The 25,438-nt window shown below is 57.6% G+C and overlaps 1 protein-coding gene across 9 annotated transcripts in view; it reads right to left on the reverse strand.

Moving 5' to 3' along the window:
- Nucleotides 1-850: 850 nt before the first annotated feature.
- TCOF1 (treacle ribosome biogenesis factor 1) overlaps nucleotides 851-25,438 on the reverse strand; it is a 35,782-nt gene continuing 11,194 nt past the window's right edge. For 2 of the 9 annotated variants that reach the window (XM_053665891.1, XM_053665888.1), the window contains 20 exons: nucleotides 24,979-25,188; nucleotides 24,523-24,747; nucleotides 24,132-24,341; nucleotides 23,789-23,971; nucleotides 23,410-23,634; nucleotides 23,123-23,320; nucleotides 20,354-20,491; nucleotides 20,029-20,160; nucleotides 19,695-19,889; nucleotides 15,263-15,373; nucleotides 10,979-11,141; nucleotides 9,728-9,861; nucleotides 8,301-8,414; nucleotides 7,770-7,998; nucleotides 7,224-7,309; nucleotides 6,512-6,692; nucleotides 3,485-4,015; nucleotides 2,788-2,885; nucleotides 2,049-2,092; nucleotides 851-1,283 (listed from right to left, as the gene is read on the reverse strand). In XM_053665891.1, coding sequence (XP_053521866.1) covers nucleotides 2,066-2,092; nucleotides 2,788-2,885; nucleotides 3,485-4,015; nucleotides 6,512-6,692; nucleotides 7,224-7,309; nucleotides 7,770-7,998; nucleotides 8,301-8,414; nucleotides 9,728-9,861; nucleotides 10,979-11,141; nucleotides 15,263-15,373; nucleotides 19,695-19,889; nucleotides 20,029-20,160; nucleotides 20,354-20,491; nucleotides 23,123-23,320; nucleotides 23,410-23,634; nucleotides 23,789-23,971; nucleotides 24,132-24,341; nucleotides 24,523-24,747; nucleotides 24,979-25,188 — 3,390 coding nt within the window. In that variant the 3' untranslated portion in view covers nucleotides 851-1,283; nucleotides 2,049-2,065. The remainder of the gene's footprint in view (nucleotides 1,284-2,048; nucleotides 2,093-2,787; nucleotides 2,886-3,484; nucleotides 4,016-6,511; nucleotides 6,693-7,223; nucleotides 7,310-7,769; nucleotides 7,999-8,300; nucleotides 8,415-9,727; nucleotides 9,862-10,978; nucleotides 11,142-15,262; nucleotides 15,374-19,694; nucleotides 19,890-20,028; nucleotides 20,161-20,353; nucleotides 20,492-23,122; nucleotides 23,321-23,409; nucleotides 23,635-23,788; nucleotides 23,972-24,131; nucleotides 24,342-24,522; nucleotides 24,748-24,978; nucleotides 25,189-25,438) is intronic. The other 7 variants (XM_053665889.1, XM_053665897.1, XM_053665890.1 and 4 more) reach the window with 7 other exon arrangements.

Genomic DNA, 25,438 nt, shown 5'->3' on the forward strand with positions numbered 1-25,438 from the left:
TGTTTCACAGGCCGGCGCTCAACCACAGAGCCACACCAGTCAGGGCTGTAATGCCTCTATTTCAACGAAGGCCAACAGAAAACCCCTCTGTGGCCCCGGATGCAGACCAACACCCTACGGGGGCGAGAAGCTATGAGGGCCTTGCCCACAGGCCTGGGTTAAGGGCAGAGCCAGATGCCAAACTTGGTCTCCAGGGTCTCCCCAGCTCAGGGCTCCCTTTCCCTGCACAGCCTCCTGCTGTCTCTGGCAGAAGGCCAGAACACGTTCGAGTAAAAGCTCCCCACTGCGCTGGGCCCCGGGAAGTGGGCCTTTGCATTGCTGGCTATCACCACGTCCCGTCGCTATTGCTCTGACACATCTCTTGAGTTCACCTACTTCCTGCCTTCGTCATTTCAGAACCTGTTACCCGGCCACCAGGGCAACTCAGTCCTAACTGGTTTCCTGCTCTTCCTGTGCTTGCCATGGCTGTGCTCCCCCAGGTGCCACAGAAGAGCCCACCCCCAGCTCCACTCCTACCTTCAGACCTCAACAGGTGGCTTAGAAGGCACCCCCTTCTATTTCTTGCCTCTGGGTATTTGCCTGGCTCACCCCTGGATCTGGGAACCAACCCTGATCCTGCTGGAGCTCCACCTTAGCAATGACGCCACCTCCTCCAGGAAGCCTTCCCCACCCCGATCCAGCACCAGACACTTAACTGAGGCAAACTGTCCCACTCAGCACAGCACCCCAGAGCCTGGATGTGCAGTCAAGAGCAGACCTGGAGCGAGGGCTTGCTCCCCTCCAAGTGTCAGCCAGGCACCCCTCCACAAATAAGTGGACTGCAGAACGTTAGCTCCGGGTGCACTGGACCTTTCACTTTTCCTTTAGGTCTTTTATTTTATGAGTTCTTACAAAAGCACAAAACGGACAAAACTGACAAAGGACAAATCCTCAGCATCAGCTGGGGACCAGGGACATGGAAGGAGCAGCAGGTTGGGCCTCACCGAGTCTGTAGGGGAAAGAGGTGGCAGGTCCTGAGGCCTCTGGGTGTTCTGGGTCAGAGGTGGGAGGGGCAGGTCACTTACAAAAATATATATGTATATATGTATATGTATATATATACACACACACTGTACACATCTGTACGAAGTGTCCTGTGCCAGGACAGAAGTCAGTGCAGGGTCAGTGAGTGGAGGTCACGGAACCCAGTGCACTCCCTCCTCTTCCTCTTCCTCCTCCTCCTTGGACCAGCCTCTGCAGGGCTCAGGGGCTGGGCCAGCGCAAACACTGTGGCGAGCGGTCTTCTGGGGAGGAAGGGGAAATTGAAAGTTCAATTCCAACCTGTGGTGGGCAGAGGCACTGGGCACCACTCAGTTAAGAAATTCTTGGGGAAAGGAAACAAATCTACCCAGAGGAAAGATTTACCAACTTTTGTCTGCATCAAGGAAAATCAAATCAAATCAAATCAAATCAGCCCTGGCGTGTGGACGCAGGAAACGGGCATCGGCTAACCACAGCGGACCCTGGAGCGCTGGTCAGGCCCTGGGAGGCGGGCTGAACGCTTGCCTAGCTTCACCTGGTCCTGCCACCAGCCCAGGCAGGCTCCGCATGACCCCACAGTGTGGAGCACTTCACCCCTCCACCACCTCCGGGGAAGCACGGGTCCACTGAAATGGCTTGTCTTGGGCAGACCATCTTCTCTCCCAGGAGCAAATGCCCTCAAGTGAACGAGCATAAGAAAAAGGAACTAGACAGCAGCGAGGGAGAGGTGGAGCTCAGGCCTCGTCCTCATGCACAGAGGGGTGCCGTCCCAGGGCCCCTGCTAAGGCACGCTCAGTGCTGCCCCCAGGGAGTGCCGGCCATCGCCACCGCTGTCCTGCAGCTCCGCTCCTGGCATGGCCCCACTGACCCCGAGGGACAGAACCTCCTTCTCCACCCCCCTTTCCCTTGGGGCCCACCTCCAGGTCCTGCCTGGCTCCCTGGGACCACGGCAGTGCTGGAGCTGCCCGCCCGCCCGCCCTCACCAGGGGTTGTACGGTCAGCGGGGGTCCCTGGGCCGGGAAGCATACCTGCCCCCTTGTGCCCCTCAGAGAGTCTGCTGTGCCGTCTTCCTCTGTGAGGAGAGAAATGGGAGAGGCTGTAGGACCTGAAGCACCTCCCACCCAAGCTGCCCCCAGCAGGAGGGCACGGGAGGTTCCCCCCCGCCCCCCGAGGACTTGAAGGACCACTGGAACCGGTGTGGGGTGTGCAGAGACCCCCGAGGGCGGGCGGTGCCAAGAGTGCCCTCCAGGAAGGAACCGGGCCACGCGGTGGGGTGTGCAGCTTTGCAGAGCATAGCCGAGGCCCTGTGGGCCGGGGGAGCCTGGTCTCTGCAGGCGCCGAGTGCCCCAGGCTGAGTGCCGCCACTACAGGCGAGCAGCCGCGACCACCCATGAGGCAGACAACCTGGAGCTTCCTGTAGAGGGATCCCCGCCGGCTGGGGCACACCCGTCCCAGGCAGTGCTCGCTTCCTCTCTCACCTGGAAGCTGTCCCAGCCTCCCTGTGTCCTGGGGGTCCCCTCCCTCCCCCAGCCCCGGGAACATCCTTCTACCCCACAGACAAGGCAGGGTCACTTTCAGTACTTCTGCACACACAGACCTTGTCTCTCTTTGACAAGGTGGCTCTTTCCCAGTGTCAAGCCTCGCCGCCCCCACCCCCAGCTCTGGCTCCCGCCCTCCTGACATGCGCAGAACCGGGCTGGTCACAGTCCCCGTGGGACTGGGCTGGGTTCCTGTTCCGGCCTGAAACCCCTCAGGAACTCACTGTACCTTTTTCTTCTTTTTCTTCTGTAACTGTGAGTCAGGATCTTTGGTCGAGGCCTTTTTGGCTTTCTTCTTCTTTTCCTTTTTTTCCTTATCTTTCTTTTCTGAGGAAAGAAAGTAAACTTCCTGAACAACACACTTTCAGCCTGAGTATTGGGGTCAATGTTGGGAGACACACAGGGTGGGTCTCCCCACACCCCAGGGAGCCATGAAAACAGGCCCATGGACCTGTGACCACCTGCCCTGGCCTCATAAATTCTGCCCCACCCATGGGCTGCCTGGAGCATCGCTATTCTTCTTCAACTCACTCTTAAACACTTGTACACATTATTTAAGACACTCTCTACCCGTGGAATGGGAATGAAATAGCACTGAGCACACAGGTTAAACGAGGCCCCACTGCACGCAGTCTAGCACAGAGGTCAGTGAGGGGCAACTTTACCTGGGGGGGCAATGCTGTGTAGGAGTACGTGCCCCTGTGGGGAGCAGGCCACGCCCTGGAGCCCCGGGGTCTCCCTGGCGGTGCGGGCCCAGGGGCTCTAGGGTCCAGCTCCAGCTTTGCCAATAACTGCCCACGTGACCCTGGACAAACTATTTCCCAGCCTCCCCCTTCAGTGCCGACCAGGGCCCATCCTGCCACGTGGTGACAGACAGCACTGAGCAGGGCCGGGGCCAGTGCGCCGGGCTGCGGCAGGCCACTTACTCTTGTCAGATTTTTTTTTCTCCTTCTTGTTCTTTGGGTTGGCTTGGTCTCCGCCCTCAACCTTCACCACCTCCGGCTCCCCTTCTGCCGTGTTCTTGGCCCTTGGGGAGCCGAGAGCCTCCTTTTCCTTCTGCTCCTTACTGTCACCACTTGCTGTGTGTCTCTTAGGTTTCCCCTTGGTAGTCCTGGGGGCCTTTTCTGAGCAAACGGCACCCTCCCTGCCTTCCCTGGCCACCAGCAGTTTTTTCTTCTTGCTCTTGGGGGCGCTGGCAGTGGCCTGGTCTCCTGACACCTTCCGCTTGTGACTCTTCTTGCTGCTCTCCTTGGTGGCATCTGTGGCCTTCTTCCTCTCCTGCTCCAGCAGCTCTGCCAGGACCTTCGCCACCGAGGCCTGGACCTGGGCCTCACTCAGGGGCAAGGGCTCACTCAGGAGGCGCCGGGTAATGTCACTTTGCAGGGCCAGCATTGAGGCGTCTAGGCTCCCGGCTCCCTTCCCGGGCTTCAGAGGCGTGGCGCCAGGCTCTCTTCTGCCTGCAGAGAGAGGACTGTGACGTGGATGTGGGAGACAGGAACCAGACCTCTCATGGTACAAGAGCCAAGGGGACCCAAGGACAGGACTGGCCTCCTTGGATAATGGTCACTCTTCCCCACCTGGGTCGCCTAGCTCACACCTTTCCACCACCTTTTAACTTAAGTTCTTTGCTCTGTCTCCTCGCACTAAAATCTCAAGTTTGGACTGTGTCGTAGACCGCTCTGCCTGATTTTAGGAATTGTATCTCTACCTCTTGAGGCTAAGGGCGAGAGACGACCTTTGGAATGCCAGCCACAGGAGACAAAGCCTGTCTCTGGTAGCAAACGCTGCCTCAGTTCCTCTTCCTGCCCCCAAAGCTTGGTTGAAAGTCAATGACGGGTAAGACCCCTCACAGCGGGGGGCAACCTAAGCCAGACTCCATCACCTGGGAGGCCTTCATGGAAGGACTCGAGGGGCTGCAACAAAGAGCAATGGACTCTCTCCCCCCGGCTTTGACAGCCGAGTCCCCATGTTCTCTGGGAGAATTGCTTCCTGGCTCTAATCCCCTTAAGTCTGAATACCTGTTGGGGAGAGGTGCAGCTCCTTGCCTTGCTAGAGTGTGTCCTGGGAAAAAATCTGGCATCACAAAGACTTGCTGATTAACCTGTGAAATCCGCTCTGCTAAGAGTGCTTTCATTCATATGGTAAGGGTCCGAGAGGAAATGAGTATGTCTCCCAAAGTTTCTGCAACTCTCTTCCTGACAGACACTGACTCAGACTCTGAAGCCCTCAGATCTCTTTGAAATGTTATCTACTGTTTGATCCTTGCCACCCTGTATTCCTGTGTATTACAACTCAATAAAAGGCCCTGGAGCAGGGGGCTCAGGGCCTTCTCGGAGAAACTGACCGCTGCTGGCCTTTGTCTCCCCTGAGAAACTGGCCACAGCCCACTCCTCCTCCCCAAACAGATCCAGCATGTCTCGGTCATTATTCATTCACTTGTGTCTGTGGCACCAGGGGGACTTGCGAAGAAGTCGCCCCCACAGGGCTGAGAATGGAACATGACTCTAGAGTGTTAAGGAAAGGACCTGCAATCCATCAAGCCAACGGAAGGTCAGACAGGAGGGAGAGGTATTGCCTCGTCGGGAGTCTAGAGCCAGGAAGCAGGAGGCCTGGGTTCTAGGTCTGCCCTCCACTGACTCGCTCTAGGGCCCTGCTCCTCCCACAGCCTGTTTCCCTGTTTGTGAACACGAGGGGTAGATGAACAGTGCGGCCCCTATTCTATACAGTAGTCACAGAAATGCGGCAGCCATGGAGCCATTCGACTCCCGTCCATCCACACGCAGCAGGCCCTGCTGCCCAGGAGTCCGGGCGGCTCAGGGCCACTGGGCGCAGCACACCCACGTGGCCGCTGACTGAGCAGGTTTACTGCCTGCCAGAGTGACTTCTGGTGCAGCCTTTGTTTAGAATCTTCCACGCCTCTGCTCTCTTTTGGTAACTGTGCTGACTACATGTGTGAAAACACCCTCCGCAGCCACCTCTAAAATGTCGGCCTGTCGCCGCCACCTCTCACCGAGAGGACGCTGAGGACACGAGTGAGCAAAGGCTCCCCTGCCGACCCGGCACCGGGCAGGCTGCCGCCAAAAGCTGGAGGACCGTGGGATGGCAGCACTGCCCCGCACCACCGGACTTCCCCGAGACTGGCGGGCCCCGCTCCCTGCGGGCCTTGGGGCACAGCCCTTGTGCGTGCTGGGCCCTGAGAGGTGCTCAGTGGCCTGGCCCGAAGGGCACACCGAGCAGAGGGTGCCCGGGACAGAGAGCGCTCCAGTTCACTCCTCCGGTGCTTCCTAGTAAGGGCAGGCGTCAGGGGCAGGGAAACTGAGGCCGGCACGGGGCCCCGACAACCTTTCCCCCACAGCCCACGCCTCTGCTTCCTGTGTATGAACACCCACCACGCCAGGGCTGGGGAGCCCCTAGAGCAGTCCCAGGTGCACCCACCTGAGAGGCCCAGGCCGTCTCGCCTGCCCGGGACAGCAGGTGACTACTTCCTGTGTGTGACACTCCCGGACACGAAGGGAACGCAGCACCCTGCCCTGTGTGGTCGTGACCCAGAGGCTGCCGGCGGCCAGGAGCTTGTGTGAGGCTTTAGAGAAAGCCAGCCCATGGCCTGGGGCCAGCACCACGTGCTGGAGACTTCTCTGGCGTGGCCACTGTCCTCTGTCTGCGCTCCCCGACTCCCCAGCCCCCACGCCACAAGTCCACGTGTTAGGGAGGCAGGTCAGCCAGAGAGAGCCAAGGCCCGTACTCCGCAAGTCAAGCTGCACTTCCGCTTCGGCGGGGGTCTCCCTACAGGGTGCACCAGCAGCCCCTGGGTGGACCCAGACCAGAGGACCCAGGCCTCACTTGGAAGAGCCCTGGTGACAGACACGATCACACTGGTGGGACTATTTCTGAGGGAGGGAAATAAGGAGGCCACTGCCTTGTCCCTCTGTGTGCTGCTGTGTCCCCCAACTTACCTGTTTTAGGGGACATGGTGTCTGCTGCTTGTTGTGGCCCTATTCCCCGCTTGCCGTCTGGGGCATCACTGGAGGCCCGAGGAGAGGAAACCGGGGGATTGCAGTCTGGCTTGGGAGGGGCCTTTGCAGCCTGGGAATCGGCTGGGGTCAGCCCAGGGGTCACGTAACCTGAGAGGAGAGACTGCAGAAGCCCAGTGTGAAAGAGGCCGGGGCCTCGCTCTACCAGCCTGAGTGTGGCCCGCTGTGAAGCAACCGGCCCCGCGACCCCTGAGCCCGCGACCCCTGAGCTCGGGGCTGGCGAGCTCGGGGAGGACCCCTCGGCCTGGGTCATGGGGACACCGGCTCTTCGTGTGCACCTCCTGTGCTATTTTAATGAGTACAGACTTCAGACGGGCACATTTAAAACGGAAATATTCTTATTACTAATGCAAGTGGAAAATCACTGGCGTTGCCATGTGCAGAGGATAACCTTAAAAGAGATCCCATCTGTTAAGGGCTGTTTTTATCTGGGAATCACCTCACGTCAGGGTACAGACTCCTGGAGTCAGCTCCTCGTGCCTTTATGCTGAAACGGAGCCTTGAGGGGGGGAGACAGCCTGGCTCCACACAGACAGGACCCTGCTCGGGGTCCCCGGGAGAAGGGCCCAGACCTCTCACCCGGGGCCCCTGGCCCAGGACCCCCGAGGTTGCCAGCCCTCCCCCTTGCAGTTACCTGGGAGGGCGCGACCACCTCCTCCTCGCTGGACTCCGCTGTGGTCTCCTCCACCAAGGTCTCATTCCTGGGGGGCGCCGGACCTGCTGGGGGAGCACAGGTGTCCTGTTGGGAGTCCTAGGTGCCCCCTGCCAGCTGGGTCAGGCAGAGCCCTTGCGGTGGCCGGGCCCTGTGTGTGCCTTACCCTCCCGTCCACGGTCACAGCATTCAGGCGAGACACCTGAATGCCACAGCCTTCCATTCTGACTGCTGAAGCCCACTTCCCCTTCTCTGCTTTTCTGGGGTAGAGGGTGGGCTGGCCCTGCATCTTGGTGGGGTCAGGTATAGAAGCCTGACTGCAGAGTTGGGAGTGGCCAAACGGAAACATCAGAGTGTCTCTCACCAAGTCTGGGCTACCTTCCGCAGGGGCCGCACAGACGGGGAAACGAAGGCCCGGTGTGGGAAGACTAGGCCAAGGGGGCAGAACTAGTGCAGACACGGCAGAGGCCTGGGCCTAGATCTCCACTCCCCTCCTAGGCCCACCAGCCTTCCTCCCGAGACCCTCACCCAGCCTGTGGGTCAACAGGGCCACCTGGGGCCCCTCAGCATCCTCCTCGCTCCCTGAAGAGCTGCTGTTGCTGTCATCTGAGGTCCCAGAGGCCTTGGCTTTGGGGTGTCCCAAGGGAGGGGCTGTGGCCGGCTGGACCGCAGGAACCTTGGGTTTTCTTAGTTTGCTGGCTTTCGCAGGGGTGCTCTGGGGACTCGCCACAGGGACTGTTGCCAGAGCACTGTCAACCTAATTAGGTGAAAGGAGAAAGTGGAAGGAAAAATTAGGGAAAGTGAGATCTGATGCTTACTGAACACCTCGGTAAGGGCCAGACACCGGGCGGGCTGCTGCGCACACAGGCCTCACTTCACCCTCCCCGAGCTGTCACGGACGGCAGCCGCGGCCTGGGGACGGGAGCACACATGTGTGCTAAGGTCGGGGGGCAGGTCGGTGCTGATGCTGGAACTCGGGCCCCTGCATGGGCCTCCCTTCCACCGTCTCTGATCCCTGTCCCCCCAGGGTAGGCCTGGACCTGGGGCTCCTCAGCTCACCCCACTTGAAGACGGGGCTTTGGCGGCAGGAGGCTGAGCCCCACTGGCTTTCTGTACAAGGACCTTCAGGGCGGCCTGGGTCAGCGGGAGGTTAGCCAGGTTCCTCTTTGTCACCTGTGGACAGCCAAAGGGGGCCCTGAGACTCCTGGGTTCTCAGGTGTCAGTTCTGCCCCTCCCTGGTCAGAGCTCACCTTGCTGGAGCGGGAGGGGACCTGTATCTGCAAGGAGCCATGGGGCTGGAATGGGGACTGAGGGGCGGGAGTCAGAGGGGCTATGCCACCATCTGGGCAGGAAATGGTGCCAGGCTCTGGGTGATGAGCTCATCGCACCATTCCCAGAGGCTCCGAGTCTCCAGCTCGGCGGCTGCAGCAGCCTCCCCAACAGCCTCCCTCGTGCCACTCCTGCTTCCCACACCCACTAGCAGTTAGGGAGAGAGGGCTGGGTGTACCTCCTCAACGTAAAGCTCCTGGCCCCCAACTGCCCTCACCCCACACTGCTTTTTCTAGCTCTCCAACCCCCACACCCTTCTCCAGAGGGTCCCTGCACCTGGACTCCCCAGCCGGGAGCACTCCCCAGCCTGCTGGCCTGGCCGCTGCTCCTGCCTCCCCATCGCCTCCTCAGGGAGGCCTTCCCAACCCATCCATTCCGCACTCGCTCGCCCCGCATCGTTCTCCAGCTAACACTGCTTCCTTCCAATCACCCACCAGTTAGTGAGCACTTGGTTTTTGGTTTCCTTCTTTCACAGCCACTACTGGGCCTCACGTGGGAACTCCACGGGAATGGCGACCTCCTGTCTCGTCCCTGCCATGTTCCCGGTGGCCGGCATGGGCAGAGGCTCAGCACCATCTGCTGGCCGAGTGGATGCAGTGCCCACAGCCCAGATACCTACCCAGCCGTGAGGAGCCCCTGTGACCTGGGGGTGCCCCCTTCCTGCTCGGCCTCCCCCACACTCTCTTGTCCTCTCCGAGAGACAGGATGAGGAAATAGGTAAACAAACTGGTATGGCCCAAAGAGCAAGAGAATGGGAACCATCAGCTCTTCCTGCCTGTTTTTAGATTCAGGCAAGGACCAAAGAAAATGCTCTGCAAATGATGAAGGCTGGGAAGTTATGTCACTACTACGAACAGTAACAAAGAACCACTTTTACCCTTGGCATCTCAAGGTACAGGGAGAAAAACCCCACCACCACCAAACGAAAGTCCAACCATGTTGGAAAGGCTGGTGAGTGACTCATGGGTGGCAGTGGCGCTGCCTGGTACCACGTCCCCAGACTGCCATTCCTGACCACTCCAAGGTCACCTGGGAGCTTGGTTGGTGCAGCCAGAGGGTGGGGGGGCTCTGGCTGTGAGGAACGGCTACCTCTCTAGTGGCACTGGGTGTGGGAATGCAGGGGGACGAGGGCAGGGCGCCCCTCACCTGCCACGTACCTGGGTGGCAGGTGCCTTCTGCTTCTTGCCTTCTGTCACCTGACCGGACACCTCACTGCTGCCAGCCCCAGCACTGGCTCTGAGGGTGGCCCTTGGCTGGGCCGTAGGCATGCTCGCCATGTGGGTTCTACCAGCTGAAATGGAGTGGGACAGGGTGCCCATCAGGACACAGAGCCCCATGGCCTCCCCAGCTGTGGCAACACCTCACCTACCAGCCCCCCCAGGGCCCAGTGCGTTGCTCAGGGCTCACGCACAAGCAGCCCGTGTGCTGTCCTCCCCACGACCTCCAAGCAGGAGCTGGCGTCTCTCCATGTCAGAAGGCCTAGGGAGGTCACATGGCTGCTGGGGCGGTGACTCTGGCTTTCTCCTTGTCCCCTCCCCACACTTCAGTTCTCCACGCTGCTCCCCCTTGGCTGGCCTGGCTGCTGAGACTGTCTGCGTAGTTCAAATGATAACTCATGAGGACTGCCGTGGCCACCTTCGAAGGCTCCATTACACACTGCTCGCTGTTGCACTACATACAAAAGTGAAAGCATGGCCCAAACAGAACCTTCAGCTCCCTCCAACACGGCCCTGGCAGAAACCACGGCACGCCCACGTGAGGAGCACTTTGCAGCTGGCAGGAGTCAAGATGTAAACGTGTAATGCCACAGCGTTAGCCACAGCGTCGGCAAGTACCGAGTATCGAGCATGTGCAGGGCACAGTCTCACTAAAAACACGTAGGTACAGCTTAGGTTTTTGTAAAGTTATCACTTGTAAAATGTTAACAGTAATTATTCCAGTGGGATTATAGGTAATGTTTTTTCTTTTGCACTAGTCTGCATTTCTAAATTAGCCTACCAAAACTAGATATCAATGTCCTCATTAAAGGATGTCATAAATCCCCTTTACATGCCACTGGGAATGGGAGGCTCACCACCACCTCACAACCCTCTCCATGTTCAGGCAGGCAGGCAGGCGTGACAAAGCTCATCCTTTGACCTGGTCCCTGCCACATGTTGCCTCTGGTCTGGGTTCTGCCTGTCGGAGCTGGTACAGAGAAGCCTTGGCAAATATTTCTCCTGAGTTCCCCTCACTGAACCAACGCAGGGCCCAGAGACACTGTCCTAAACACCCCCTGACCAACTTGCTCAGCAACCTGGCCAGCAACATCGGCCTCTGGGGCACAGGCAGCCCCTCCCAGCCGAGCCAGGAGGCTGCGGCAGGGGACTCAGGCCCTGGTGGTGGCCCATGCACAGCCCCACGCTCACCGGGAGTCAAGCACTGGGTGGCGGGGATCACGTCCTCGTCCTCGCTCTCGGAGGAGGAGCTCCTGGCCGTGCTCTCCGAGGCCTGGGCCTTCCTCGGGGCGCCTGCAGCCTGGCCAGCTGGACTACGATTAGGGTCGACAAAAATCAGAGGGGTTTTAATCACCTTGAAAAACAAAAACAAAAAACACCCCCGCAGTGATTAAAGGCTGGGCCAGGGGGAGGGAAAGTGGGGCAGGGAAGGGTTTTACAAGGCAAGGAGTCCTGAGAGCTCGGGTGGCTGGACAAAGGCTGCTCCAGGCTCGCTGCTCAGGAGCCTGTCTGACCCTCACCACACACCCCTAAGGTGTGCAGGTGGGAAAACTACGTATCTGCTGAGGGAAAGGGCTGCCCGAGGCCATACAGCTGACCTCAGAGACAGACGCCTGCGGCATGGTGACACACGTCCCCCCGGGGGGTTGTGGCCCAGGACACAGCAGCCTGGCCGCGCCGACCCCGTGGCTTTGCCAGACCGACTGCCCAGGGGAAGCTGACAGGTGAGCGCAGCGTGCCTGTGTCTGAACACACGCACGGAACAAAAAGCACTCACGACGAGGGAAGTGCGGACACGTCTGACGGGGTGGTCAACTCTTTGGGGTGCTACTGTGCTGCCGTCATGCTTTAGGAAGGGGACCGAGTGGAGAGTTTGGGTGGAAGGGCCAGTCCCGAATTCGGGACTGTCAGGGCACGTGGGGGTTCTTTGTCCGTCTGTCTGCGGGCGTGCTTTAAATTTTCCAGTAAGACATTCCAAGCAGGGGAAGCAGTAGCTGCTCCCTGGCATTCTGCAGACTGGCCTGGGAACCACAACCCGGGAGTGTGACCACTGCCTGTGCTGCACACACAGCCGTGAGCCGGGGTGGGAGCCTGCCTTCCGCTTCCCAGAGGTCAGGCCTGGGCCCGTGGGGAGACCAAGGACAGCAGGCGGGAGCTCTGAGGTCACGGCTCGGGACCCGGGTCTCCTCCACGACACTGCTGCCCTGCTCCCGAAGCCTGACTCCACACCTCGCCCCCGGGCCCAGGGGGAGGAGGAGTGAACAGTAAAGCAGAGAGGCGCCGCCCGAGGGTGGAAGCTCTGCTGGGCTCAGACCCTTCCTGCCCCTGCCAAACAGCCTCCCCCACGGCTGCTCGGATCTGCCGCTTCCAGAGCCTTCCTGCCCACGTGATGAAACAGAGAAGGCTGGAAAGTGGGAGAAGGCTTACAGCCGAGGGAGGGGGAATCTATATATATGCAAGAAGACAGAGGAACAGATTGTCGGGGACGAGGAGAGGCAACGAACCCACCGAGGCAAACAATAGCGTCTGGGATGTTAAAAGCAGCTCAGCAGCAAAAACTGCCTCCTCTTCATCCCACCGGCCCACGCTGCCCACCCGGCCTCCAGGCTCCATGGGGCAGGTGGGGCGTGTGCAGCAGCACAAGGGGACCCCGCCTCTGCATGACCTCACTGTGCACTGTGTGGTCAGCTTCCCACCTGTTAGTAGCATCAGCCTGCGCTCACTCACCGGAGGGGCTCGGATGCTTTAGAAACTGCAAAGCACAGTACACCTGTGGGGGTGGTGGTGGTGATGAGGGCCCTCCTGCTGGGGTGGTTGAAAGGCTCATGGGAAGGTGAGGCAGCCTGAACACTGAGCTGTGCCTCATGTGGGCAGCCGGGCAGTAAGGAACCAGAGGAAGCCAGGGACTCTCTTCCTGCCGTAGGTCTGACGGCGGCAGCACCAAACCTGGGGGCAGCACTCACCTCCTCGGGCCAGGCCGAGCCCCTCACATGGCTGCCCTCACTCCTCTGCGGCAGAGTGGGGACAGGGCGCTGAGGAGCCTGGGCTGCTGACCCCAGGTAGGGGACGCAGCCACGAAGGCACCTTGCGCGGGGGGGGCAGAGCTGTGGAGGGCGGCCCTTCTCTGAAAGCCTCTTTCGGAGCCATCTGGGGGCTGGCTCATAGGCCTGGGCCAGCCCTGTCCCAGGGCACTGAGGCTCAGAGAGGGTGGGTGGCCTCCCCCAGGGCAACCTAGGAACTGGTGCCAGAGCCAGGACTGCAAGTCAGCTCTGTGGGTACCAGACAGGAAGCTCCTTCCAGGGCCGACCATGCTAAGCTTCCAACTGAACACCCTAATCTGGTTTCTTTCAGGCCTTTCTTCTTTTTAAAAGATTTTTCATTTGTTTATTTTTAGAGGGAGGAGAAGGGAGGGAAAAAGAGAGGGATGTGAGAAACACCTATCGGTTGCTCCTGGCATGCCCCCAGCTGGGGACCTGGCCTGCACTCGGCACATGCCCTGAACACTCAGCCCACTGAGCCGCGTGGGTTGGGCAAGGTCTCCCTTTTCTCCGCACTCGATTTGAAGCTTTGAGGGCAGGGCCAATGTCTTTAGTTTGGTGGGTACGCCAAGCCTCAACATAGACCCTGGCCTGGGGCCAATGCCAGCACCATGGGCTGAGCCACAGACCACCCCCCTGAAGTCTGTCTCAAAGTAAGAGGGTGGGTTGTACCCCCTACAGGTGGGGAGACTGAGGCACAGTGAGGAGGCTTGGGAATGAAGCCACAATATCCTATCTGCCTCTCAGCCAGGGGCTCTGCCCACCACCCTAACATCAATCTCTCTGCCCCACTGATAGGCTAATAATAAAAACAGAGCAAAACGTGTCCATGGAAAAGTGCTTGATGAAAGCACAATAACGATAATAATCATAATTAGTGAGCCGGGCATTAAGGAGCTGCAAGCCCCCGGTTCGGAGGAGGCAGCAGGTTTCCCAGGCCGTGCCTTTCCTTGCATCCTCTGGGGGAATGCACAAACTGCGGGCTTTTTTCGTTCTTTTTAAACAGGGACTCCAGAATCTTCGGGACCAACGTACCAATTAAATGTTTCAGTTTAAGCCTGATGTTCATTTTAATTGTGTTAGTCCGCCCCCGGGGAGAAGGGGAAGTGGCCCCTCCCTCCCGGCTGTTCAGCTCCTGGAGGAGGAGGCGGCCTCTGCTGAGGGCAGCGCCCCGCCTCCTCCGCTCCTTCCCCGGAGAGGTGAGTGCTGACGCAGGGCCGGGGAGGGGAGGGGGTGCGGTGGCCCGGGTTCCAGCCCTGGACCTGCCCACTTGTCAGCGCCATGTCACACTGGGGCAGCTACCTTGCCCTCCCTGAGCCTCATTCCTTCCTCCTTAAAGTGGGAACAATGGAAGGAGGTACCCCCCTCAAAGGCTTGTGGTGGGGACTAAGCAGTAATGCGAGTTGGGGGCTTAGCACAAAGCATGGCACACAGGAAGTGGTCGGTAATGTTACTTGGTGTGGCTCATGGTCATTTTTGCAACCTGTGCTGTTGAGAAGAGCAAGGCCGTGAGCAGCCCACCACTGGGTGCGCAAGCAGCACCTGACCTCGCTGACTCGAGGGTTAGCACGGGGTGTGACCTGAGGGGAGATGGAGAGAGACCCGACTGTCTGGCAGTTGCAGGACTCCAGCATCCCTGAGGGGCTTAGCAGAAGCTTCCAGGAGCTTGAGGTTAGAGGGCAAAGGGCAGACTCTCTGCCCTGAAGCCATGGAAGCCTGGGCGCCAGCCCAAGAGACAGGGGCCTATGATCTGGGAGTCAGGTGGGCTGGGTCCCTCCCTCGAAGCACAATCTGGGTAGGCTGACCGGAGCAGCAGAGCATGTGAGGAAGGGCCACCGGTGCCCGAGTGGCTCAGGCCAGGCCCACGGGATGACAACAAGCCCTGCAGAGAGGACTCTGAGCCCCAAACAGAAAGCAGGGACACACGGGGATGGGGCGGCCTGAGGACCAGTGTTTGGCCCTTCCCTAGCTTCTCGTGGGACATGAGGGTCCCAGGAAATCCCTTTACTTTGGAGGACCTTGATTCCTGATGGCAAACAGGCAATGCCAGGCACCCCTGCAGGTGCAGGCTTCTGCTTTCTGGAGGTGCACTGTGGGCCTGTGCCAGGGCATGGACTCAGGCATGAGGGCTGGTGGCCGTTCACAGCCGAGCCCCCTGGCCTCAGCACGGTTAGGTGTGCCCAGGGTCACGGGCTGGTGGCAGGAGAGCCTACCACCAGCTCTGACCCTACACCGACTGGCTCTGAAGCCTGGGTGTTCAGTGCCACTCTGCTGCCCACCCCAAGGGGTTATTGTGACACTGGATGTGGCAGAACGGGGGGAAGAGCTCTGCAGACTGTGCAGTGCTGTTTAAATGAAAACATCCTGCCCTTGACCCTAACTGGCCGCTAGCCCAGCTCTCGGCCCACGGTGTTGTTAGAGAGAAGGTTAGGCCCACCTGGCTCACCGGCAGCTCCTCGTCACTGCTCTCTGAGGGCCCCTCAGGGTTCTTCTCTGGGGGTCCTGGGGCCAGCGCCTTGCTTCTGGCAGTTTTGGAGTTACTCTCCTTCTGAGGGGACAAGTACATGGTGGGGGAGAGGGAGTCAGCTGAGGTGAAGCACAACCAGGGACCAGCACCCAGTGAGCAGCGGCCCAGGGAAGGCAGTGTGGCTCCTTCCTATGGGCACCTGGCTAGCGGTGGGGGGAGGACACGGGGCCGATGAATGGCCACGAGGACTACTGGACCAGTGTGGCCCACAGCCACTGGACACACAGGCCTTCAACTGCTCATCCTCCTGCCAGAACTGACTCTGAACTTGAAAGGAATGTATAAGTAAGACAAAACCTGGGGACTAAGTGCTGTTGGCCGGGCATCTGCACAAGGTGACAGCCGGCTGGGAGGGGCTGGGGAGAGGTTGCAGGGATGAGCCAGTGGCCCCAGCACAGGTCACCCCTGGCTGTTTATGCCCTCAGGTAAAAGTGGGAGCTAGAGCTGGCTAAGGCTGCTGCCCCTGCCTGCTAGGCTGGCATAAGTGTGGGGCAGGCGAGGTGGACTCTGCAGTCAGGAGCCAGAGAGGGAGGGTGAGGGCAGCTCCGCGCTTTTAAAACACTACTAAAGCCCCAGCATTCACTACTCAGCCCAGCCAGCAAAGTGAGGCCTAGGTGGCCAGTTTCTCAAGAGGAGCTACAAGAGCCTGATTTGTATATGTCACTTCCCACGTTTAAAATAGGTCAACTAAAACGCACACTGCAACCACCATGCTGGTGTCTCCCCCGGAACAGAACCGCAGCTCTGTTCTGGTGGTTCCCACCCCAGGGCAGCCCCTTCCCCCAGCCAATCCTGGGAGCCGCAGGCTCTTCATCAGTGACAGGTGAGTGGCTTTGGGAGGGAGGAGGTTGAAGGGAGCTTTAGATCAAGAAGACAAGGAGAGGGGAAGTGGGCTGGGAGCTTTTCTAGCTCTTTAGGAGACACTGCAGCCCTGATGTGACAATGAGGCAGATGAAGCAGAGCTGGAGGACATCTGGGTCACCAGCGATGCTGTGGTGAAGGAGCCACATGTACAGCAGCCTCGCCCTGGGACTTGGCACACCAGGAGATAACCAAGCCCTTACCACCCAAGCTCTTGTGAATTAGGGTCACTTCTACAGATTAGGACATCCTGGCAGATACAGCAATTCATTTAAAACTTTAAAAAGAGAATTTCCGGCCAAGATGGAGGTGTAGGTAGACACACTGTGCCTTCTCACATAACCAAAAGAAGGACAACAACAATTTAAAAATAAAAACCAACCAGAACTGACAAAATTGAGCTGTATGGAAGTCCGACAACCAAGGAGTTAAAGAAGACACATTCACCCAAACCGGTAGGAGGGGCGGAGATGGGCAGCCTGGTGGAAAGGACTTTTGACAAGGTAGCAACTGGTGGACCCTGCGAGGCGACTAGTGGACTGGGTGGTCTCACATTCCCATGCAGATAAACTGAGAGGAACGACTGGGGAGAGAGACTGCGCAACCCAGGGCTCCAGCGTGGGGAAATAAAGCCTCAGACCACCAACTGAAAACACCTGTGGGGGTTGAGGAGCCGGGAGAAACTCCCAGCCTCACAGATTTTGTTGGAGAGACCAACAGGGTCCTAGAACGTACACAAGCCCACCCACATGGGAATCAGCACCAGAGGGTCCAATCTGCTTGTGGGTAGAGGGGAAAGTGACTGAAAAGTGGCTGAGAATGGAGCAAGTGCATTGTTCCCTCTCAAACCCCTCCCCCACGTACAGCTGTAACCCCTCCCAGGTGAACAGAGAAGGCTCCGCCCCTCATACATAACAGGCAAGCCAAGACAGAAAAAAAAAAAAGGCCCAAATGAAAGAACAGATCAAAGATCCAGAAAAAATACAACTAAGTGACAAAGAAATAGCCAGCCTACCAGATGCACAGTTCAAAACACTGGTGATCAGGATGTTCACAGAATTGGTTGAATTTGGTTGCAAATATGAAAAAATGAAGGCTACACTAAGTGAAATGAAGGAAAATGTACAGGGAACCAATAGTGATGGAAAAGAACTGGGACTCAAATCAACGATGTGGACAAGAAGGAAGAAAGAAACATTCAACCAGAAAAGAATGAAGAAAGAAGAATTAAAAAATATGAGAGCCTTAGGAACCTCCAGCACATTAAACGTTCCAACATCTGAATCATAGGGGTACCAGAAGGGGAAGAGGAAGAGCAACAAATGGAAAACTTATTTTAACAAATAATGAAGAACTTCCCCAATCTGGCAAAGGAAACAGACTTCCAGGAAGCTCAGAGAGTCCCAAAGAAGTTGGGCCCAATGAGGAACACATCAAGGCACATCATAATTACATTACCCCAGATTAAAAATAAGGAAAGAATCTTAGAAGCAAGAGAAAAAGAGACAGTTGCCTACAGAGAGTTCCCATCAGACTGTCAGCTGATTTCTCAAAAGAGACCTTACAGGCAAGAAGGGGCTGGAAAGAAGGATTCCCAGTCATGAAAGGCAAGGACCTACATCCAAGATTGCTCCATCTAGCAAAACTTTCATTTAGAACGGAAGGGCAGATAAAGTGCTTCTCAGATAAGGTCAAATTAAAGGAGTTCATCATCACCAAGCCCTTATTATATGAAATGTTAAAGGGGCTTATCTAAGAAAAAGAAGATAAAAAACATGTACAGTAAAATGATAGCAAACTCACAATTATTAACCACATCTAAAACAAACACAAACACAGAAACAAACTAAGCAAACAACTAGATCAGGAGCGGAGCCACAGAAATGGAGATCACATAAGGGTTAGCAACAGGGGAGTGGGAGGGGGAGAGAGGGGGAAAAGGTACAGAGAATAAATAGCATAGATGGAAGGTAGAAAATAGACAGGGGGAGGGCAAGAATTGTAAGGGAAAAGTAGAAGCCAAAGAACTTATATGTATGACCCATGGACATGAACTAAAGGGGGGGGAATGTGGGTAGGAGGGGCTGTGCAGGGTGGAGGGGAATGAAGGGGTGAAAATGGGACAACTGTAATAGCATAATCAATAAAATATATTTAAAAAGTAAAATAAAACAAAAAAAAAGGAGAAAAAAAGGAAGCTGCACAAGCCAAAATACGGCCAGGGCAACGAGGCCTCTGGGAATAAGCCACTGGCAGTGCCTGCTGCCTGACAGCTGGCCTTTGCTGACCCCAACAGACCTCACGCATGGCCTCATCCCCAGCACACGCTTGCACCCTTCGCCCTGCCTGGCACCTGGAGGGCCTGTCTTCACTCTGTTCTCCTGGGTCTGGTGGGCTCCAGGTCTCCCTTCCAGCTCCGCACTATCATCTCCTCTTCCGGCCTCTCAGAGACCTGTTCTCCCAGGTCCATTAGACAGACCCTACCAGAACATTCTCCGAAAACCCAGTCACCTTGTCTTTCCCTACAGACTGTAAGCTCCTTGGGGTCAGGGCCACCATCTTTGGTCCTTTTATCTCTATCAGCAAGACAGAGGGCTGAACAGGTGGCTGATGCACGGACTCGGAGAGTAGTGCTAGGAACACTTCCTAGCTCCTTGGTGCTTGTTCTGCTCATAGAGATGGATCTAACAGGGGGTGGAGCTTGGCCTGGCACAGGGACTTCCAGCTTTCCTTCGGGAATAGAAGACCCAGCTGCACAGAGGGCACATTTCTACAAGGTCACAAGTGGCTGGAGTGGACAGAGACCACCTCTTGGATGGAGAAGGGCTCTCCAGTTTGCCCTGGCTGCCACCACTCCCTCCTGTCTTTCCTGACACCATGGCTCAAGGCCCATTGCCACCTGTCCCCTGCACCAGGCCTATGCCCATCATTCCCATTATACACCTGAGCCCGGTGAGTCCTGGAGTTTGTTACTGTGAACTCTGGCAGGACGTGGACCCCTGCTGCCTTCTGCAGGCAGACAGGGAAAATCACCCTGATAAAAGCCACGTCTTCATTTGCTCTCCCCAAACCCCAGGTTTCACACTAAGCTAGACAAGCTCTCCCTGGGGAGATGCACAAGCCGATGTGAGGTCCCAGGCCCAGAAAAGGGATGTGACTTCCTCCAGCTCCCCAGGGTCTTGTGGCGCCTGCACCACCATCCAAGCCTTCCCACGACTCTCTGACTATGACATCCTTGCGTTCTTGGCCTCATGTGCCTTGTCAGGAGTTTCTGGCCTAGCCTTCCCTGGGACTGGTGTCCACTCAAACGGTGGAGGCCTTGGTTTGGGGGAGTCTGACAGCAGGTTTCACCGAAGGGAGACATGGAAGCCTTCCTGGAGTCAGAGCCTGACTCTGGTCTTCCTTACCCAGATGGCCCTGAGCCCAAGTTCTGACTAAGGTGGCAGTGGCTCGGCACGGTCGCAGCTTCATCAAGTCTCACCTGAGCCAGTGTCACAGCTGCCTCCCCGTTGCTGTCCGACCCCTCGCTGCTGCTCTCCTCCTCCTCCTCCTTCCTGGCCTGGGCGGCCGTGGGTCCTGTCTTCCCGGGGGGTATCGGGTCAGCCCCTTTCCTGGGGGACTGCTTGGTGGGGCCTAAGGTGGTCTTGACCTGGGTAGTCTTCCCTGAGGGCTTTGCCTGGGGTGACAGAAACAGAATCAGGGAAGGGAAAGCAGAGGGACATAGAAGATGGATGGAGCTCGAGCAGTTGTGCTGTGGGGGGCTCCAGACACAGAGGGGAGGTACCGGGCCGCTCTCCACCCTCCCCGAGCCTCACCTGAGTGGGCGCCACGCCCTCGACGTCTGTCTCCTCCTCACTGCTCTCTGAGTCATCTTCCGCCGGCCCTGAGGCCTGGCCCCTCGCCGAGACGGCACTGTGGCTCTGGGCTGTCCTCGCTGGCAGCTTTACCTGGATTCCGAGGAGGTAACAGTATTGAGGAAAGACGTGGACGGCAGAGTTCTTTTCAGGTTAAGCCCCACCCACGGTGTGATGGTGAGGCTGCACCCAACTTTGCAGGGCCCTTGTCCAGGCTGGGGCCACAGCTTGGACCTTCTCTTCACCCCAACCCCTGGCACCTCCTGTGGCTTCTGGTCCCACTTGCCTTGGCTGGGGAGCCCTGTGTGGCTTGAGCAGCCTCAGTGACCACCTTCCCAGAAGTTGATGCTGCCCCTTTAGCTGAAGCCACTCTGGCGGAAGCTGGGCTGGCTTTGGTCTGAGGGGCTTTCACTGAGGCCTCCGCCTGGAAGGAAAGGGAATTATGGAAGGTGGAAGGTGAGATGCAGTGGGACAGTTGGCCCTGGACCCCGATTCTGGAGCCAGACGTCCGAGTCTGGGTTCCAGTGCCACCATACGACCACTGCGTGAGCCTGGGCAGACCATCTGATGTCACGGGCCTCAGTTCCTCCTCTGTAAAACAGGGATAATAATAGGGCCCACCCACAGGGTTGTCGTGAGGGTTAGTGAGAGTTTCTCAGTATTTCACAGTTCCAGGTATGTGATAAGCACTGATATTCATTACTGTGAGCACTTTTCTTAGTGTTAATCACAAGACTACTCAGAGCAAAGGTACGCTAGGCTCCCTTTTGGCTAGGTGGCCACGTGATTAAGTTCTAGCTAATGGAATGTAAGTTGAGCACACATTAGACGTTCTTACACATGTAGAAAACATGTGTCTTCTTCCTTCTGGCTGGCTGGGACACTGAGGTAGTAGCTGGAGCGTAAGCGGCCAACCTAGTCTGTGTGAGGTGGGAGCCAGGGACTGGGGAGAGCAGAACACGACACCAGACTGCTGTTGTGAGTTTCTCTTCAGCTTCACCTGATGCTCACTGAGTCTAGGGTGTCCCCCAAATGCCTGCAGGGCCCCCAGCAAGTGCAGACCCTGAGATGAGAACAATAAAGAGCCAACTCCTTGACAGGCATGGGAAGCAAGGCCCTGCTGATGTGAGGCAGAATGAGCAGTCTGGCAGCACTACAAGGCCCTGCCTCCCTCAGAGATGTCACTGGATCGGGCACAGAAGTCCCCCCACCCCAGATGCCCTCACCCACCTGGGAATGGATGAAGTGAAAAGTCAGGACTTACAGAAAGACAAGCCCCTAAAGCACAGTCTGTGTGTGACTCAAAGCCAAGGTGCCCATCAGCACAGCTCTCAAGCATCTGCAGGCAAGCAGTGTCTGTTATGCAGACAGAATGAAGACTAACCTGACCTCACAGATCTTAATGAACTTATGGAGACTGAAATCATACAAGACATGTGCTTCAGCTACCACAGGATTAAATTGGAAATGAGCGACATAAAGAAATGTGTATAATCCCAGATATTTGAAAATTACCCTATTTTAAAACCCACAACTCAAAGAATAAAAATGAAAATGAAATCGCTTTAAAATCCATGGGAGGCCCTGGCTGGCGTAGCTCAGTGAATTGAGCGTAGACCTGCAAACCAAAGGATCGTGGTTTGATTCCTAGTCAGGGCACATGCCCGGGTTGTGGGCCAGGTCTCTCCAGTAGGGGGTTCGTGAGAGGCAACCACACATTGATATTTCTCTCCCTCTCTTTTCTCCTCCCTTTTCCTCTCTCTAAAAATAAATAATAAATTAAAAAAAAAAAAAAGATGTGGCTGAAGAAAGTGAGAAAGGCAAAAGGCTTCTGAGACAGGCACCGTGGGGCCAAGGCCCAGCTCTGAGCCTCACTGGTTGGCTCAGCTGGGGCATGTTACTCAACAACCCCTTCACACTCCAATTTCTGTCTCAGGAAACCGATGCTAAAGAACACCTATCTCACAGTAGAGAGGGGAGGCTCGGACAGGAGGAGACGGCACCTTGAACCTTGCTCTAGACCGTGTCTGCAGCTCGGAGAAAGGGGACAGGAAGGAGCCTGTTGGGCTGAGACTCTGGGAGGGCGCATGCGCAGTTTAAAACCTCAGTAGAGAGATCATAAGAACTTGGGTCCCACAAGGTAATAGTAAAGGGGAACCAAAAAAGTCCATAAAAACGTGTGTTCTGGTACAGGGAAATAAGAAATGACTCATTTCTGAGTGGTTATTGGGGGGGGAAAGCAGCAATTAAAAATAATGAATGGTGGGCGGGTGAGCGCAGGGAGAGAGCGGCCTTCACCTTGTCCAGTTCTCCCAGGCTGGCAGTCACCTGGATTCTGGGGCACGGCAGCCTGGTTGCCCTCACCAGGATGAGCCCTTGCTGGGTGTGGCAGGTGAGACCTTGCTAAATTCTCAACCCTGCCAGGGTTCAACTCACAGAAGAGAAAACAGAGGCCCTGATGGATTACATCGCTTTTCAGGGCCTTGAACCCAGGCACGCTCCAACCCCCACTGTTCGCTGCTGCTACACTGTCTGCATGGTGATCCCACCGGAACACTCCACCTGGGGCAACTCACCCAAACCAGGCGCTCTCCCACTCCGGGCCCTTCATAAGCTGGGGTTGCTCTGAACAATCATGTCACTGGGCCAACTCAGCCCACAGTTTAAATGCCACTGCCTCCAAGTGGCCTCACCTCCAAAGCCCCTGGATGCAGTCCCTGGGTTCTGAGACCCCAGGCAGGTGTCCTCTCTCTGTCACACCATGCTGGGATAATCTGTGTGCAGGCCCACACCACCCTTCTAGCCTGGGAGCTCTGAGGGCTGGGGCCGCAGGCGCCCTGGGCAGGAGAGCACCTGGCGGATGGGGTTCCCGACAGAGCCTACGGGAAGCACGAGGAAGCACCTCGGTGGGGGCTCAAAGGCCACACAGGAGACAGAGTGAAAAATGGGGAACGAGGCTGCACTGAGGCTGCAGGGGACTTCTGCACACCAGGGATAAGAGCAGAGTCCCAGGCACTGATGTGGGTGGGATGGGTTGGCTTCTTCTAGGTCTCACCTGTGCCGGAGCCAAGGAAGCCTCCTCACTGTCTGATTCTTCCTCACTGCTCTCTGAGTCCTCGTGCGTCTTGGCATCGACCTGGGCCGCCGCAGACCCTGCCTTCCCAGGGAGGACCTGGGCGGTCCCTTTCCCTGAGGGCCCTTTGGTGGATGCTGAGGCAGCTTTTGCCGGGAGGCTTTTCCTCGCAGGCTCGGCCTAGCACAGCAAGGAAGAGAGCCATGACACGGGGACCCAGAGGACCACGAGCAGGCTGGCCCAAGTCAGCCAAGCACACTTGGCCTCACCTGTCCCCCAGCTGTGACAGACGCTGTCTCTTCCTCACTCTCTGATTCGTCACTGCTTGAAGACTCCTCCTCTGGCCTCTGGGTGCCCCTGGCCACAGCTTTGGACGACGTGACGGCTGGTGAAGTTGCTGTTCCTGCTTTCCTGGGGGCGCTGGCAGCCGCAGGGGTAACGGGTGTTCCCTTCCTTGGAAGGACCTTGGTGTGAGTTTTCATAGCCGGTTTTGCCTGAGGGGGACACAGAAGTTAGAAGCCAGAGAAGGATCCTGGATTCCGAGCCTCCACCTGTCCAAAGGTGAAGCTCACTGCCATCCTTCCCCACAGCTTCCTATGGAGCCAGCCAGTGGGAGCCACTCAGGGTCCAGCTAGGTTGTGGCCTCACCTGGGCCGGAGTCATGGCTGCAGACACCTCCTCCTCACTGTCTGATTCTTCCTTGATGCTCTTCAAGTCTTCCTTGGCCTTTTTGACCTTGACCTGGGTGGCTTTAGGCCCTGCTTTCTGAGGAGGCCCCTTGGTGGGACCGGAGGCAGGTACGACCTGGAGAACTTTCCCAGATGACTTTGCCTAGAATGAGACATACGGGATCAGGGGAAGGAGACCAAAGCATGCCTGCGTGCAGATGCAAGAGACTGAGAGGGCGAACCATAACAGAGTGTACAGGACAGGGTGGGGATGGCTCGGGTGCTGGGGGCGGAGCGAGGAGCCTTACAGGTGGGGGTCTCACCTGGGCCGAGGCCACAGCTACTGGGGCCTCCTCATCGCTGTCTGACTCCTCCTCACTGCTGCTCTCTGAGTCCTGCTCCTGCTTCCAGGCCTGGGCCGAGGTGGCTGCAGGCCCTGCCTTCCCAGAGGGTGCTGGGGCAGCACCTTTCCCTGGGGGTCCTGTGGCTGAGGTGGCTCTGCCCTGTGCATTTTTAAACCCTGAGGGCTTTGCCTGTGAGTGACAGAGGACAGGATTACAGCAGGGGGCCTGCAGAGGGAATGTGTGTTAGTAGGACAGAGGTGAGGAGGGCCAATTAGGGACCGGGGCTCCAGGTGCAGGGGGCAGGGGGAGGAGAAGCCCATGGGTGGCTCTGCAGGCAGGGTACCGACCATGCAGAGTGTCCCAGCCTCACCTGAGCCAGGTTTGAGGTTACAGGCACTGCCGCTGCTGGTGCCTCCTCCTCACTGTCCGACTCCTCACTGCTGCTCTCCGAGTCCTCCTCTGGCCTCCCTGCCTTGGCCTGTGCAGCTGCAGGCCCTGCCTTCTCAGGGGGTGCAGGGACAGCCACCTTCCTGGGGGAGTCCTTGGTGGGGGCTGAGGCAGCTCTGACCTGGGGCGTTTTCCCTGAGGGCTTCACCTGGAGCCAGAGAAGCAGAATCAGGGGAGGAGGTGCAGAGGGTGGAGGTGAGGAGAGACAGGAGGCCACACAGGCCAGTGACCCTCCGCCCCCCAACATCCCTCTGTGTGACAGGCGGGCTGGGGCAGGGTTCTGAGCAGGCCTGGGGCTCTTTGGGGGTGGGAGACCAAGTCCTCAGAAGGCCTTCTGGGGGTGGGCATGGGCTGCAAGCTCTCCTTCCCTGGGCCTCACCTGAAGAGGAGTCTTGGCAGCTGGTGCCTCCTCCTCACTGTCTGACTCCTCACTGCTGCTCTCCGAGTCCTCCTCTGGCCTCCCTGCTTTGGCCTGTGCAGCTGCAGGCCCTGCCTTCTCAGGGGTTGCTGGGGTGGCCCCTTTCCCAAAGGTCCCCTTGGCAGGAGCTAAGGCAGCTCTGACCTGGACAATTTTTCCCAAGGCCTTCACCTAGTAAAAGAGAAAAGACAATCGGTCCTTTCCTCCTGAAAACCCTCTGGAAACACCTTCGGGATAAGCAGAGGGCTTCATGGGGCTCTCGGGACCCCCTGCTTCTCTCCCCACTCTCCACCTTGGCTCATGCTGCGACGTAGCCTATCAGCTCCACACTCTTTAATCCCTGAGGCCCATCTCACCTGGTCACCTCAGCCTCATCCTCTGGGGCCAGACAGACACCAGTTCCTTCCTTACGGTGCTTGTC

Source organism: Artibeus jamaicensis, unplaced genomic scaffold, assembly GCF_021234435.1.
Source record: "Artibeus jamaicensis isolate MK-2021 breed Jamaican fruit bat unplaced genomic scaffold, CSHL_Jam_final contig_432, whole genome shotgun sequence".
Lineage (NCBI taxonomy): Eukaryota > Metazoa > Chordata > Mammalia > Chiroptera > Phyllostomidae > Artibeus > Artibeus jamaicensis.